At 37.7% G+C, this 17,793-nt stretch overlaps 1 protein-coding gene across 1 annotated transcript in view; it reads left to right on the forward strand.

Annotated features, from left to right (window-relative positions):
• The window catches only part of SMS (spermine synthase), a 102,593-nt gene extending 85,025 nt beyond the window's left edge, over window positions 1-17,568 (forward strand). Inside the window, exons 10-11 of the mRNA XM_075196566.1 lie at window positions 6,788-6,903; window positions 14,939-17,568. Coding sequence (XP_075052667.1) covers window positions 6,788-6,903; window positions 14,939-14,978 — 156 coding nt within the window. The 3' untranslated portion in view covers window positions 14,979-17,568. The remainder of the gene's footprint in view (window positions 1-6,787; window positions 6,904-14,938) is intronic.
• The last annotated feature ends 225 nt before the right edge of the window (window positions 17,569-17,793 follow it).

Raw genomic sequence — 17,793 nt, forward strand, 5'->3', positions numbered from 1 at the left:
AATACAATTATAAAAAACCATACATTTTAAGTGAAATGTCTTTGCATTGTAGAGGAGGACACATGGGTGTGGGTGCCCAAGTCGGGGGTGGGCACAGGTGCGTGTGGGGTTCACAAGTCAGGAGAGGGCACAGGTGTGTGTGGGGTGCACAATCTTTGCCAATGATTTACAATATAAAGCCCTCCAAAGCAGAGTTGAGAAAGTTCTTATCTATATTTCCGGGGAAAACACTGTACACAGTACTAGTACTATGATGTAGGTGATCTATTATGACTAGGGAGATCAGCCAGTGGTCCCCTTCACTATAGGTAGTATGATCAGCCCATGGGAGATCCTTGGTCTTCCACAAACAGGGTCTGAAGGATAGCGTGAGCCAGGTATTCCAGTAAATGTTCAGACACCTGCTCCTGACACACAATACGGCAAGTTTTAATGATCCTACAGAACACGTAGGGGAAGTGCATGACTTCACTCCCTTTACACATTTTCATCTCCACAAATGATTTTTACTAGGTGCTGCCAAAGAAGTTTCACATCAAAAATGCTTCTAGAAAAAGTCAAATATTATAAATTTGTAAGACTGTATTATTGGCTCCTGACAATAAAATTTACTATTTAAAAAAAAACTAGGTATAGGGATAAAACCTATTCGATCCAATGTTCCCCATTACCAACTTCCACTTGGTCCAGTTGGGAGCTGCGGAGGAAATGCTCTGGTCACTGGCACCTTTTGATATGTAATGTCATTGATATGAATGTAGAATTTCACATTTTAATTTGTTCTAGTAAATTACATTCCTCTTTCCCTTATGCTTTTTATAGAATAATACCTGAATAAACATCCGGGACCGGTAGCATCCTACAGAAAATGTTTATTGTCCACTTTGATGCACGGAAGCTGCCATAATGTGTCTACGTTTAACACCGGATCTATATTGAGCTGTACAACAAAAACAAACTGTCCAGAAATAAAATGCTATTGCAATAGTACCCATTACTGGCAGCTGAAAATACACCAAGTTTGTGGTTTTCAGAAAAACTGTACTGGAGCTGTTTTTCGTATTGAGCAATATAAAGTAGAACTTCAGTCATAGTAGAAAGATTTAATCTTTTCTTCTCAGTTAAGTAGTCCAAGCATATCTTGAACTTGTTTGCTGTGAAAATAATGGGAATTATTATTTTAAATTGTGTCTTCAACTTTTGATGTTCTGCAAATTTCCATGAGCTATATTATAGTTATTTATATATAGTTCCATGAAGATTTTGTGCTGTGCTGTGCAAAGCAGGAAGTACAGACACAAGACCATCTATGAGCTTGTAAAAATATGAGTATTATGAATGCAATGTGCAAAAACACCAATTCAAAAGTACAACCATAATGAATATCTTGGGCAGGTAAAAACAAAACACTAGAACTTTGTATGGTTCTATTTTTGAAACTAGTACTTGAGAAAGGAAGAAGATTTTTAATGCCATGTCTCACACCCAGTAATAACTGAACACAACAACAAACTCCACAACAACGCTCCATTAACTCCTAGTTTGAAGTAGAATATCTGTATAGGGGGGATGTAGTTATTTACCTCAACATTATTGAAAGTACTGATAATACAATGTTTCCACTTTTCAAATGATTTTCTTTTAATGTTTTTTTTTACATTTGCTTTACAATGCAAAAAGGTTCAAACGTTGAGGCATCATACAGATTACTATAGAAATAAGAAGACATACATACACATAGATACCATCACAGATTTAATGTAAGTGTACTATTATACAAAAATATGCATAAAGGGAGAGCGACAAAACACTGACTGTTTAGCATAATGTAATCATTAAAGAATAGTTATTTCCAGTCAGAAAGATATGCTGGTAGAAGCTACATGCAATTCATTATTTGCAAGCAATTAAATGTTCTGATAAAATATTATTTAAGAGAAAATGTTGGACCTGAGTACACAAGCTTTTGTTAACTTGTTGGTTTTTTTTTTTTTTGGTTTTTTTTTGTTTTTTTGTTTTTTTTACAGAGCTTGTAGTTGATTTTTGAAATCATGTTTTGTTTCTGCATTTTGTTTTAATTATGGTTAAAAATGTACTTTGTGGTATGAGCCTTAGAAGGAATATTTATATTAAACACCAATAGTGCCTGCTATGTCATAATGAAAATGGTTGAGCTTCAGTATAAACATTATTTAAATACCATGGTGCAACATGGAAAAGGAAAATGTGAAATTATGAGTCTTGCCAGCTCTGTCGTGTCCATGTATTTAACCAATAAGTCTTATATCTGGTTATGTAGGCTAGTGAAACAGGTTCATTGGTATTGATAAACCTGTGATATATTGTTGTTTTGGGGGGAGGGGGATCTGCATTATCGTACTGCGCATGTGCGCAAAAAATCTATGCATTCATTTGAATCTTGTTTTTTTTTTTGCGTGTCCATTAACTTGCGACTCCTCATGTCTGGAGAGGCCGCATAAGTAAAGGATGGGGCAGGAAGCATAGGGCGAGTCTAGTTGAGTGTGTTTATGCAATTGTGCCTTCATTAGATGTAGACACAGATCTGCCTGTTAGCAGGTGTATCGCACACAAGTGCTTGAGGGTTGATGCAAATATGCGCAATGGTGATGATGACTTGGCAGCACTAACTAGCCGCTTCTGGTTGAAATCGCACTCATGAAGATTATAAGCTCTGCTGGTTACTCCCGCTCAGAACCCCCCCACATCCATTTTAATGTAGCGAACTGAAAAGGTTTTACATTTTTTATAATGCAAAATTTTGAGGAGGCCCATAAAAATTGTTGCATATAGCAGCCGGGGGCTCCAGGGGAGTGGAAGTTGCAAATCGGTAAAATTTAGGGGGTAAGGCACGAAGTATGACGAAAAGGCACCCATAGGCAGGGGCGGGCTGGACCGGGGGGGCAGCAGGCACCCGGGCCGCTCAGTCTAACGGCTGTTCGGGCCGGCCGCCTCCCCCTGTCCCCCCCCGTGGATGCAAAAAATGCGGCCGCGTCAGTGAACAGGCAGCTGCATCATATGACACGCGATCGCGTGTCATGTGATGCGACTGCCTGTGCCCCCCCCCCGGGCTCAAACCTGCCAGCCTGCGCCTGCCCATAGGGCACTGTTCCCTATACCTGAACTCATGACAACTATCTGGCTTCTTGCTGCATTTTCTCACTCGTACATAATCAATGACTGAATCTCACCATGAATTTAGAGTGCTTCAGGGGGAGCTGTAACTCAACTTGATTAGTAGTAAACTTTACATGCTACATAATTGGCTCCATATGATATGCATAGTGACACAATATATAACTGCCTCATTTGCTTTCCTTCATATAGTCACTGAATATCCTTTACAGTTGCAGCACTGCACAGATAAGTTATCTGTTAAATTTTACATACATGCTGGACAAAAAAACGACATAGAGGGTGCACATACACAAAAAACAGCAATTATTTATTAGCTACAATTGCCAGTTGTCATATTCAGTAAAGTGCTTTTAAATGCTTACACAGAAATACTAACCATGTACTTGATTGTATGGAAAATTCTTTCCAGAGTTCAATGCTGTATTTTCAACATGTAATTATCCCTAGGCAATAACCAGTGGTGTAATTAGAGAACTGTGTCCAATCATTTTTAATCTAGAATAATGACGTTTATGTAACCTTGTATTTGCAAAAATAAAAGTACTGCACTAGAACACCATTTAATATTATGCACTCAAGTTAGAGTTGGGTGGAAGTCTATTTGTACAATGTAGAAATGGGACGTACATAAAATTGTGCCCATACTTTGATTTGAGCTTATTTTATACTAGTACCCAGTTATGCTTGGAGATGAATGTCAGATGTGTTCACAGCCTTTAGCTATGCGTCTGATTTTAAATTGCACATATTTCAAAGATACGCCTTTTAGGAGGTGTAACATTACGCATCCCATAGGCCTGGTACAACTTTCGAAGTTGATGATGACCGCCACATTTTTGTGTCTGATATTGTTGTGAACAATCATAACTGCAGTGTAAATATGTTATATCAAATGAGTCTATTGATAAGTGTAGTTATAGTGTAAAATGTAAAGACAGTCTGATGTAAATGTATTTGCTGGCTTTGCACATTCCAGTGTTAAAAGATAAGTGGGTCACCTGTGACAGCTTCAAAGGGCTCCTACTGTGAGACAGCCTGGCCTGGGAGGGAGTTTTAGACACTTGAATAGACTGTGCGGGGCCGATCACAGCTGAAGAGCCTTGTAGGCAGCATATGAAACCCTATACAGGTATATAGAAATACGACCTTCAAAGGAAAATGTCTTCATAGTTAATATTTTGGGAAATCTGGGTGTTACTCCATACTGAGGAGCAGAAATCACACCAGGGTTGTGAATGACAGGTATGGGTGGTATCCGTGAACAACTAAAATCACATATCTTTGGAAAAGGTAGGTCACATAATTCCATCATGTTTGGTATTTAAATGTGCGGGAGATTATGACCGGTTTATTGAAAGGGGAGTTATTTCTCTGGGATATATCTGTGAAGAATTACCCACAGCTCAAGACTTTGGGAATATTTGTGAGCCAAGTATAGTGACACCCAGGGGACATCCCTGCCCCCTATTAGCATTAAACACTGCCCCTGTGAAGACCATCCCATTTCATTTTGCTTGAAAGAACCTGTGTTGGGAAGGGGCAAGGGTCAGCTTCTTAGGGAATCAATTTAATTGAAGGACTGTCCATCTTTTCTGCCTACTCCCAGGCATACATATTATGATAAGTAAGTTATGCTCTGTACTTTTTTTTTTTTTTATTTTAAACTGTTTTGCTTGTTATGGAAATCTATTAATTGTTTATTCATTATTTTTCTTTATATCCGAATGCCCTGTATTTTTGTATATTAAATCTCTAATTTAATGTGCGTCCTTGATACTCTAACAAATCCATTAGCCTGTTAGAAGAGAAAGCTCGACCAAATTAACCTTTGGAATGCCAGTGTGTGATTTGTTGATACATTTTATTAACAAGCTGTGTGTGCTTGCATTTACATTTGTGTAACAGTCTGGAGGTGTGAAGAGGTAACCCTTTGTGTGCTGGTGTGGGTCTTGCTAGTCTGTGAATAGCTAGAAGCCTGCGTGCCAGTGTGGGACAGTATATTGAGGTCCTATTGCCCATACTAAATAGGTGGTGGCAAACCTGAAGTGTCTGGGGGTGTGAGAGCGCTTTGTGGGGGCAATTCCGTAGGTCTATAACCTGTGTGATAGGTAGAGAGAGACTGTGGGCTGAAATCGTGTGTGACCTCATACACCCCAAAGTCACAGCAGCTGGGAGCGTGTTTGTGACAAATATATACGGTAGATTTAAAGTTGAACGTACTACCTGCAGCTAAAGATACAGCCGCAGAAATACAAGTGCAAGGACGCAATTTTACATTAAACTGTAAATCGGGGTCAGAGTGTAGATTATACTATGGTGAACATGTAAACCTTTGATCCTCCAACAGTAAGATTAAATATAGCAGCCAAGATAGAAGAGAAATTGGATTTTTCAGTGTTCAAAAATCCAAGCAATCTGACCAAGATGCTTTATGCATGATCCAGATGTATGGACTATAGTGTGAGCTTTATAAAAAGGTGTGATGTTTTACTTGTTTGTTTCCAATTGTAATGCACTATAGAATTTACTGGTGCTATATAAAGGTGATAATGATATACTGCTGTACTGAATATATTCCTGTTTGTCTACCATCACTGTTGAATAAAAATCTGTTGAATATACATTATTGTAAGAGTGTATCTAACGATTACGGCGGTAATTATTGTGATTATTTTATAGATAAAACATTAGGGTCTAAGGTTTATACAAATGTATTTTTTTTTAAATAGTGGACCTATGCTATCAATCTCTGTTGGTAAACAGTAGTTGCAGATCCCAAATTTGCATTGCGGTTATTGTCAAATGCAAACTGGCTGAACTTCCATCACAAAACTCTGCAATTGCCCCCCGAAGTACCGCCGCGCTAAAACTATTACCGTTATTGCAGTAAATTTAGCCCGGCTTTCAGCGAGCTGCAAGCAAAGAGCCGGCGTTAGAACTACCGTAATAACGGTAATTACACGCATTACCGTAATTACGGTAATGCGCAGGCCGCGTTACTTTTAACAATACGGCCAATTGAATATGCCCCTACAACTATTTTTTTTTTTTTTTTTTTTTTTGTTATGATTTTTTTTTTAAATGAGTACAAACAACAAACTTTATTGCTTCAGGGAAACCGTTTTTCAACCGTAAGGCAGCAGAAAAAAATAATTATTAGCAAATCATCAACCAGTGGTATGATTAAAAAATAGGTCAATATCTTTTTTGCCATCAAGGAAATATGACACTGATGCAATGGCATAGTGTTTGTCATCTACTATCTACAAAGAAACCATTTAGAAGAAAGGAGAGGTTTCAGAACAGATTAACGGCATGCACCAACAAATGATTAGCAGACGCTGCACTGAACCAGGAAGGACAATATTGTACTGTGTATATCAAGAAGCTGCTTAGTCATGTGTTAAACCTTCATGTGGCATGGGTTAACGGTGTTTACTTTCTGGTTGGCCAGTAATAATATTGCCATTGGAGCAATTTGTTTATTACTTAGCCTAGACTCCCAGACAGCTCTTGTGATAAATGGCAAGCTTCTGTTTTGCTTTAGAAGCCTTCACAAGACCATTATTTATAATACCTGTCAATAAGCTTATAATTCACCTTTACTTTCTTCTTCTGCTTCCTCCCACAGGGAAACTGTGTAAACCTGGCTGAGTCTTTGACACTCTATGAAGAACAGCTGAACATGCTTTATTGCCCTGTGGAATTCTCAAAGGAGATAGTGTGCGTTCCCTCCTACATGGAACTGTATCCTTTGTAAACTCAGCATTATGAACACTCCACACATTGCTTTGAAGATACTTCTGATAATGCATATCTGATAAAAGAAAAAAAAAGTTGCAGTTATTTTATTGCATTATTTTTTACATTTTGTATTTTTCTTTGTTTGTTTGCTCTGAGTCAATACAGAAATGAGACTTAAAAATGTAACTTTTTTTTTTTTTTTAAAACTGCAATTGAAGTTTATTTTTTATTTTGAGGATTAACTCCCCTCAACCAAAGTAGCTTAACTGTAAAGATCCAGTGTTTGGACCCTGGCGGTTCTGAAGAATCTAACCCCTGCTGGCAGCAGTAGGAGTCTATATTTATTTCCCCCCCCAAGGCTTGACCCTCTATAGAAGATTAATTGAATATAGTGGTTAATGATATGATGCTGTACAAAGAGAGGTATTATTCAAGTTAAAAGGTCCATAATGGAAGTGGCACAGTTTTTATAGTTCCGTTAATAACCTCCATACTAGCCCGTCAGGATGATCATCATGATTACAGTTGAACCCACAACATTCAACACTCAGTTATGACCACCTATCGGTCACTTAAGAGTTATTTTTGTTTTTTAGCTAGAAACAGAAAACTTCTAAATGGTTACATTGCCCCAGCTAGGCTCTATGGGCCGTGTGGACAGTGTTATACAAGCGAGACTCGGAGCCTTTAGTACTCATCTTCAGTTCTTGATTCAGCATAGTCCAAATCTTAATGGGGGGGGCCTTAAAATAAAGAAACTAAAATATGATTTAAGTAATCGCCCTGGTTCCCAATTCTCCTTCACTAAAGCTATCCACCTTTCAATAACAGTACCTGGGAGTTTATTATACTTTTCTTTCTTTGACTGACTGGAGGAACCATTTTGTTTCCCACCATTTTCCATCTTAGATCTGATTACATAGTTTTCCCACCTTTGTTTTATTTGTATCTTTGTTATTGTTTTGGTGTAGATGGCTTAAGATCACAACGGGAACTTGAGGTCTCGAAAGCTTTGTGGTTCTGTTTGTTTGTTTTTTTGGGGGGGGAGAATGTTAAAGCACAAGCAGCAATTTGACAGTGAAACGTTTTTATCCTGTATTACACCATTTATTTTTAAAAAAAAAAATTGAATAAGGTGACAGAACACTGGGTATCACAGGTTAGTATACTGGTGGGATAGCTTAATTGCATCTCCTTACAGTATAAACTATTTCTGTAATGATGCCTGCATGTTTGCTGTTCAAGTAAGAGGCAGTTTTCCATTTTTAAGTGATTTTTAGTAATGCCAGCACCCCAACACACAGTAAGTAGAGGACACTATAATATCAAAAGTTATGAAGTTACTTTATTACAGAAGTAAGATCAAATGACTTTTTAAAAGTTGTATAGCATTATTAGAGAACAACCTACACACTTTCCTTGGGGCATGGCACATTTAATTTATTTAAAATAGTGTAAATCCGCATTTACTCCATCCAATAAAGCAATGCTCTGAATTAATATATTGGGGTTTGTTAAATATTTATTGCAGCTAAATTTTCCCTTTAAAAATCTGTAATAAAAACATTGACATAATAAACCATTAGCATAGTACACCAGAAGTGCTAAGGTTTTATAAGTAAACCGTATAAGTGCTATATAAATATAGGCTATTAATAGCTGTCATTTCATAGCCTAACTTGTATTAGTAAAGTTAGACTTAACATTATTAACTTGATTTGCGCATAAACAACCAAGAAACTAGCTCATGTGTACTATAAGAAAGGTAACTGTTCTGATACAAGCACCAGTAGAAACACTGTGGATATTTTATGGAAAACAGTAACATAGGAACAATCTTGTACACAAGAAAGTACTCCCACACAATAATTACATTTACAATTCTAAATAATTATATGTATGGGCAGGAGATGTGTTCTGCACATTACCTCTATCTAAAATATTCAAACAGAAGACATATTTTTGCTTATTTAAGAAAAATATAACTAACTTGGAAGCCACGAATTAGTGATATTTAAAATATGTTGGTCAATTCAAGTATGTGTTGTACAACACACCTCAAAGGTTGAAATATAATGTGCTGATTTTATTTGTTTATTTGAGTGCCAGCCAGCATGTTACTCAGCGCTTTACCGAGACTGTTTAATCATCCACGTCCGTTACTCCCCCAGTGGACCTTACAGTCTAAATTCTCTTACACAAACACACACACACACACACACACACACACACACACACACACACACACACACGGGATTAAACACTTTTAGCTGAAGGATATGTATATAATCCTTTCCCTGCAGTCAGAGTAAACAAATCCACATCCATTTTACTGAGAACATTTCCTGAAAATGATCATTAACGGTAAAGTTTATCAAATTGCCAGTGCCCTACATACAGCTGCAGCCAGATTAACATGTGTCTGGCAACGCATGGCTTAGAGATATGTGACAAATAATGTGACTCTCCCTGCTGTTCGTGTCTTTGTAGTTGTATTGAAGATTTAATACCTTGATAGGTCCCATTTTTTTATTTTAAACTGGACATTCTTCTGACCTGGTGTGTTAGAAATATTACCATTTTGGTTGCTAAATGCTGTAAAACAGAAACACAGTGGGAACCTATTCCCAGCAATTCTGTTAATGTTGGTGCACTGTGAATTCTAGAAAAATAGGAATTCAGAATTAGACCTCCAGCAAGACAACCTGGGAGACAACAAGGTGGGCAACAAAACCTGTGTGAGGGTCACATACTCATTTCACTTCTTGCTGCTGATGGGCCGCTTGATTGCACATGATGGCATAGAAGTATACAAACACCTGAGAACATGCCTGAAAGGGAGGAAGCACCTATCTTTAGGTTCATAAGATTGGAATAAATTGTACCATGTAAGTGGCATTTATTACCTGAAAGGATATTGTGTTCACCATCTTACACTTTACGTACAGCGTGTGTACTTTGATATATGTTGGTATTGAAAACAAGCCCATGCCAGCGACTGATACCTTTGACCCATGATAGTCTTTGAAGTGAGCCTGATTTCAGAATACATTTGACTGTATATAACAAATATTTTATCTTAATAGTTTGAGCATATGCACAAGCATTTCTCATGCAGTATATAAAGGAGAATCAAAGGATGTCCAGTTCTGCTACTACCTGCAAGTGTACTTATTGTATGTACTTATTCATACCACCAGGGCTGCCAAGAGACATTTTGGGCCCCTTTACAGCAACTTCATGGGGCCCCCCTATAGTCGACTAGAAGGGATACTTATGCGCTCACCAAAGGGATGTGGTCATACCATTGGGGGCGTGGTTCTGCATCATTGGGGGCGTGCCCAGGAGGTGAAAAGCACAAGGCAAGTAATAGTTTAATATATCCTCATTAGAGGATACAATCATTTGGTGCTACACGGCTCCTGTAGTCTAGGGAAGGAGCCGTGTCGCACTGTCATTACCGAAATGCCAGGCAGATTTACTCACACATGTCCCTCATTGCCCACATGCTTTACACACACACATGTCCCTCTCTACCCACATGCTTTACACAAACATTCCCCCCTCTGTCCACATGCTTTACTCGCACATGCCCCCTCTGCCTACATGCTTTACACCTGCATGCCACCTCTGTGTCCACATGCTTTACACACACATGCCACCTCCCCATCACATTACCCCTTCTTCTTACCTTTTTCTCCATCACTGACAGCACAGGAACAGGAAAATTTCTAGCAGCAGCCTCAAGCACTGTGTACCATTTGACTGCTGCAGCCACATGACCTTGCGATGTCACAGTGACTCTGACTGGCTCTAGCGCCTACTTACAGAGATACGGTGCAGGCAGTATGTGTAGTTTGTGCATAGGCTGCAGCATTTAATAGTATGTGACTGCATAGGCTGCCTGCCCAACACCCCCACCGCCCAAAACCTTGTGGTTGTGCACTAAATCACAAACTCTATTAGTGGTCATTATACAACTAGATAGTAGTGCTGTCTTTTGACAACAATCTGAACTTCATCTATTCAAATGAATAGAAATTATATCTGGTTCCTCCTAATTAGACTACTGATGGGGCTTTTAGAACCGTTGGTTGTGGCAGTATGAGGGCCAGCATTGTGAGACCAGTTCCACAGGAATGGAGTAATAAGAAAATCTAATCACCTAGTCATCACACATAGGCAGATTCTAGAATATGGATATTTAGCAATAATATAAGGAAAGAGAAATTAGAAGAAACAAGGAAGTTTGGAAGTTTATTATCTCCCTTATTTACATAACATTGTTGTATTAGGTGGAATTAAATAACCCTTAGGGGCAGACCTTACAATATCACCAAATTACACAAATAAATCGCCAACAATATAAGAAATGGTGATCTTCTCTGCCTTTTGGCTAAGATCAAGTGCAGTTGTGGCAGAGCTGCACTTGGTCCTCTGGCCAGGGGCTGGGATTGCTGCTTTGAAAGCCTGGGACAAATGTGCCTCTGGGAGTGGCGACCCCGGGGGTGCCATAAATCACTGGTCATAGCACCTTAAACACGTGATTAGATTGGCACCCATGCACTTTTGACCACTTTCTATTAAGCACTCGCTCTATTCTTTGCCCCGGCCTTATGGCTGGGCGAGAAAATTTTTATACCAAGCCCAGCCATTAGGCTGGGGCCGTATCCACTCGGCACTATTTATTTTTTCTTCACGTTTGTCACTTTTTCTTTTGTGTTCACGTTTCCGGATTTTATTGGGTACGGGTAGGCCCTTTTGGGCTCCTGTCCCCGAGACAATCTAGGGGAGGTTGTGTGGCCCTTAGGCTCCAGCCTCCCTGAACACCCACGTTGGTCCTCCCCTTAGGGGGTGGACTAGTTGTTAAGCCCTGGGTGAAGCTTCGGTGGATCCCAGGGGCTAAAGGGACCCCCCTAGCCTCGCAGCGAAGGGGGTCTGAAGACCCTTGCCCCCTAAGGGACCTTTTTGGTTCCGGGGGTCGGGGACCAGGGCCCTTTCTTTTTAAAGAAGGGGCCAGTACCGTACCCCTTGTGCACTTTTTTATGGTTTTACACCTTTTTTGGGCACTTTGGGTTTTTGATTGCACGTTCCCAGGCTTTCACTAAAAAAAAAATAAATAAGAAATGGTGATCTAGAAGATTAATTTAATAATATATATCTAATTAAACAGGCCGAATAAATGATCTGTGAAACATTGTCTATTTATAGAGGAGAATAATTTGAAACCTATGAATCCAAGTTTAAGTAGATTGCAGCAGTATAATTTAAGATCATATTGCTACTGCAGATTAAAAAATATAAAATTACCCCCCACCACAGAATATCAATTAGGATGTTGTACAGTATTAAATATAATAGGAACATACGTGTGAGTTTTCTTGGAGAAATAATAGTTTATAATTTTAATAATTATTTTATCTTAGATCCTTGACAAAAAGAAACAGAACTATCCTCTGGTTGTACACTCTAAGTGTTATTGCTCACACCTCCTAAATAACATTTAGATTTAAAAATGATTGGATAAATCAGGGATGACACATTGTTTACATTAAATAACTGTTGGAGGTGGATTGTCATTGTATCATCATCATCGTCACCATTTATTTATATAGAGCCACTGATTCTGCAGCGCTGTACAGAGAACTCATTCACATCAGTCCCTGCCCCATTGGGGCTTACAGTCTAAATTCCCTAACAGACAGACAGAGAGAGACTAGGGTCAATTTTGATAGCCGCCAATTAACCTACCAGTATGTTTTTGGAGCGTGGGAGGAAACCGGAGCACCCGGAGGAAACCCACGCAAACACGGGAAGAACATACAAACTCCACACAGATAAGGTCATGGTCGAGAATTGAACTCATGACTCCAGCGCTGTGAAGCAGAAGTGCTAGCCACTAAGCCACCGTGCTGCCCATGATCTTATGTCATGATCTCTTACGTGTACAGCACTACATAGTATGTCAGCGCCTTATAGAGAAAAAAAATATGTATACAGCAGTCGAGGAAAGGTCAGATCCTATGTTCCTCTCCATTGTACATTAGGAACTAGATTAACTGGCTACATATTAGTACATTTAAAGTACCTCCCAACACAAACGAACAATTGTAACACTTTAGGCCATGCCCCTCACATGCCAAGACGATCTCTTGACCACATTCACAATCAGGTGTAGCGGCACGTACAAATCACAAGCTCTGTCACTTTGTTGCAGCAGTTGGTGGATATGCATTGATTCAGACAGTATCTGCCCTATATCGCTTTCCGTCTCATTGGAATGATGCATTATTATGGCTATGTTATGTTTTTGAATGTCTGCCTTGGCTACATGCAAAATATCAAGTTGTCTTTTTACTAATTGACTTTTTTATAATATATATTGCCTTTATCTCATTATTTGATTAATTGCGTGTGTCCGTCTCTTTGGACATAAAATGCACATATGCGCCATCAATTGTATAAAATTGTGTCCGAGGCAATAAAGACACAAAAATACGTAGTTTTATGTGGAGAAAAAGATTGGCTAGACTAGCTTTAAACTTTTTAAAAACCCTATCCAGAATAAAGAATTATTGGCGGTTAACCTGATGTAGCAGAATTACATTGGTTGTTTGTTTTCATTTTCTTTCCGCTCTCAAATCTGTTAGATTGAGTGATTATTTTTGAAGGACTTGCTCACCTAGTGTTAAAAATTGCAACATTAGTCTAAGTCTGTCTGAGCATGAAAACAAATGACCCTGACTAGGCAACAAGTAGTGCCGACTGACAGGGAAATAGATAATATTGAATGTCAAGGGCATAGCCTGTTCATCATGCCTATTTTCTTGTGATTGTGATGGACACAAGCCTTTCTTATCTCTTACAAGAACCTTGTTCCTTCATATGTGTTTGTATTGTCCATTTTGCAATAGTTATATACAGTCCACATCAAGGACGTGCACCATTTGTACAAATATTGGCCAATCTGAAACTACACTTATTTTTTTTTTTTAGCGCTATTCTCAAAAGAATAGATGGCACGTGGAAAAATACAGATTTGTTTTTATTTTATTTTTTGAGAGCCACAGCAAAAAGGGTAATTAACATGAATATGTTAAAAACGGGTATCTGTCTAAATTAATGGAGAGTTCTGCGTAACTAATAATTATACACCAAACCTCAGCAATAGTAGAACACACCTTATCCAATCAGCATTCTTTGACAAAGTATCTGAAGCCACACTCAGATTCCAAATTCTAAAAACCCGTTGAACACAAAGAATACAGTATGGGGGCCTGCTGATGGGGCAAGTAGATTTTAAACCACTAGTCCTTGGGGTGATATTGTTGCTGTAAAATGATGAGTTTATCTCCAGTTCTCTTTTAAACAAGATGCCCAACTAACAGAACATGAAGGAAAGAAGAAGAAACTTTAAGTAGGAGAGGAAATATTGGTGCAGATAATTTGCATCTATATGCAGCTAAACCCTATGCTACAGTAAAGGTCAGCTCTGTCCTTTTGGGGGTACAGTGATCATGGTAGAGAGACCAAGAATACCATTTATTTTTCATTTTTATTCAACAACCAGATTTTACTTTGCGTGTGCTGTTATGCTTAACACAGAAGAAGCCGTTTTCTGATGTACACTTTTTAATGCTACTGCTGTTTTTTTAAGGCCCATAGTTGTTTTGTTTTTTTTAAGGAATAGCAACACTGCTATAGAACTATGAAATAAAACCATCCACATTAGGTATGGTTTTCTGTATGTTCTGCTTTACATCATATGCTAAGTGTAGCATTCAGTCTAGTGATACACAGCAGTCTGTTTTATTCATAGATATCTGTATAATGGTATTTTAAGGACCATGGTAGCCAATGTTAATAAACACACTTGTCATTTTATTAAGTCTAGAGGAGTACACAATATCCTTTTCGTGTTAACAAAAAAAAAAAGTATTTTAATCCTCTATTGGAATGTGGTTGTTCTAGACACATGATCCTAAACCTGGTTTCTGTCTTTGTCTGTTCAGTATTCTCCTTAATAAATATTCTTCAGATGGGTGTTTTACACAGTATGGAAGAAAAGTTGTTCCTGAGCATTCACGCGATCCAACTCTTCCACTCTGCATGGAGCATATTCGGCTTGTCACCTGCTGCATGTCGGCATTGTGAAAACCTTAATTTATATTCTATAGATAATCTTAAGAAAGATTAGTGAAGTGTACGTGATGGTTTAAGATTACGTTTGACAAAAAAAAGAGTGAATTGAAAACTTTTTATTTTAATGAACAGATATGATGAGGCTACTTTAATATTGTATTTTGTTCTATGTTATTTTTTGGTTTTTTTTTGTTTTTGAAAGTCAATGTGGAGATTGTCGGCATGCTATAAGCTGCTCAATGCACTGAACCTAAAGAATGTGATTTATTGTTATAATTTGGGTGTCATTAGATATTTAGAATTATCAGCGGGTCTTCAAAAATATATATATTCTATAGATATATAAACATATTTAAGTTCTCCGTTCCCGATCTCACTCAAATTCTCTCTAGGAGCTTGGTTTTTCACCTTTTACATTTTAAATTATTTTAAACATCATTTATGAGAACACAGTCAATATATTTGTGGTACGTCAAAAATCCAGTTACTAATTATTGAATTTGCTGTGTCATGCATGTCTGGTACCCTGACAATCTTCTTACACCTTTGGACGACCCTTTGCCTTTATTGGTTGATTGAAAATTCATATACAGTTCTGATCAGTGAGTCATTTACACAGATATTCTGAAAATATTGCATACAGTAAAAAAAAAGGGTGTGCTGTAAACACATCTAAATATGAATGAACTAATTATATAGAGTAAATAGGCATATTCCAAAATTAAACAACAATGGAATTAGCTGGAAAAATATATATATGTAATATTCGTGTAATATCGGCATGTAAAATTATGTTCAAGTGGGTACCTGTTCTGAAATACAGACAACATCCACCTTGACCCTAATGTACGTTTTTCAATGTTTATTTTGTAAAATGAAGTTAAAAGCACAAATATGCTGCAATCACTCAGACATTTTCTGTATTTAGTCTGACTTGCACTAGACTGATCAAAGCTTGCATTTGGTTGGTTGACATTGGTTACAACACATTTGCGCCATTTCCTCCATTTTGTTATTTTGTAAATTGAGAAATATTTATTTTGTGGATCAAATGCTTATGTTCCCTTTTGGTATTAGTGCATCAATCTACAAGACATAGACCTGCTGTTTAAAATAGTTACCAAATGTAGTGCTTCCTTATTGGTATGTGTGCGCGTGTCTGTAAACAGATGAAAAAAACAACAGTAATATAGTTTCACTTGCTTATACATTAGTCACGGTTTATTACAAAATGCATATATTTCTGTCCATTCCCAGAATGTAGAGTTATGGTAGCAGAACGCATTTTACTTCAAAAATATACTTGCAGTTTAACAAGCGACCTAAAGTGTTCATCAATAGGCGTGAAGTGTACTTTTTAATTTTACTGTACCTTGAACAAATACTAGGCACATTGATTTTTATATTGTCTTTGCACTAAGTTGTCTTTGAAATTAAGATGATCCCAGTTTGCTGGTGAATATCATTAATACAATTATTATTTTTTTTGTAGGAAACCAAGATTCTGCTTATTAAGTTTAACAAAAATATCCTGATGTGTAAGATTTGGAATTCTGTTGTAAACTACTGGTGAGAGAAGGACACTGGAAGTATTTTTTTATTTTACTCACAGAAGTGAGTGTTTTTAATTAATAGACTTTAATATACCGAAACACATCATTGAGCATTTTAGTTAAGTTTTATACCAATAGGATGAGGCAGCTTCTAGTTTTCCAGTAAATGGTGAACTTGCAGTCCTCATCCTTCTCAGATGTTGAAAGTGAAGGGAGTTACAGCGAGCCGCCCTTCCCCCAGCCTCATGGCTAAAGAAGAAATACGCCCTTCACTTATAGCATAATAGGTATAGAGAATTCACATGTCCTGTTTGTGTCACTCTGTGTGGTTTTATTTGTGTTGTTTTTTTTTTTTTTTGTTTTTTTTAAACTTTTATTGATTTGCTTTGATAAATTTTTGCAGATTTTTGAAGTGTGGTTCAACAAAACCTCTTGCTTCTCTGGATGAACTACTGCAATGCAGATATGCACCTTATACAAACATGAGAACCTTCTTTATGGAAACACTGGTCATTGTGCATTGGTTTTGTGTGAGATCATTGCTTCAATAGAATTGTGGGAGTCCAGTCATTGGCTCGTGATAAGCCGCTGTTGTTTGTCACTGTTTTATAGAGGAGAATCACAGATAACAACCGTTTCGTTAGTGAGCGTAGAAATGTTATTTAGTAAAAGTTACAGGATGCACAGATAGGAGATTTTAAAATCCATTTACACTGGGATACATTCACAAACCTTGTTAGTCTGTTTGGTAAGTGACGCAGGGCACATGATATCACCGTGTGCACAAACAGATGTACAGTACTGACTCGTATGCTTTCTTTTATTGTTTGCACTACAACCCTGCTTCCATCTGGAAATGTGATGCATTTAGAAAACTTGATTGTTAATGGTTTGACTTTTGCAAGAAGATTGCTTGCCATGCATCTGCTGCACCATGTAGTACCTATGTTTAAATAAAGGTACACTGTTATTACTTGCTTCATTGTCATCTTATTGCTCTATTTTAAAAAATGTTGATGGACCTCAATAAAACATGACAACATAGAGAAACGTGGTGCTGGTTGCAGAAAGCTCAATTATCCAAAACCATTTTGAGAAGAAAGCTTGAACTATTATAAAGGTAACACATGAGGGTCCAGTAAATGGTTTTTCATTTTTTTTTATCACCTGTCAATGAGTTACTTCAGAGGAGCTGACC

Source organism: Mixophyes fleayi, chromosome 2 (genome assembly GCF_038048845.1).
Source record: "Mixophyes fleayi isolate aMixFle1 chromosome 2, aMixFle1.hap1, whole genome shotgun sequence".
In the NCBI taxonomy this organism is placed as follows: domain Eukaryota; kingdom Metazoa; phylum Chordata; class Amphibia; order Anura; family Limnodynastidae; genus Mixophyes; species Mixophyes fleayi.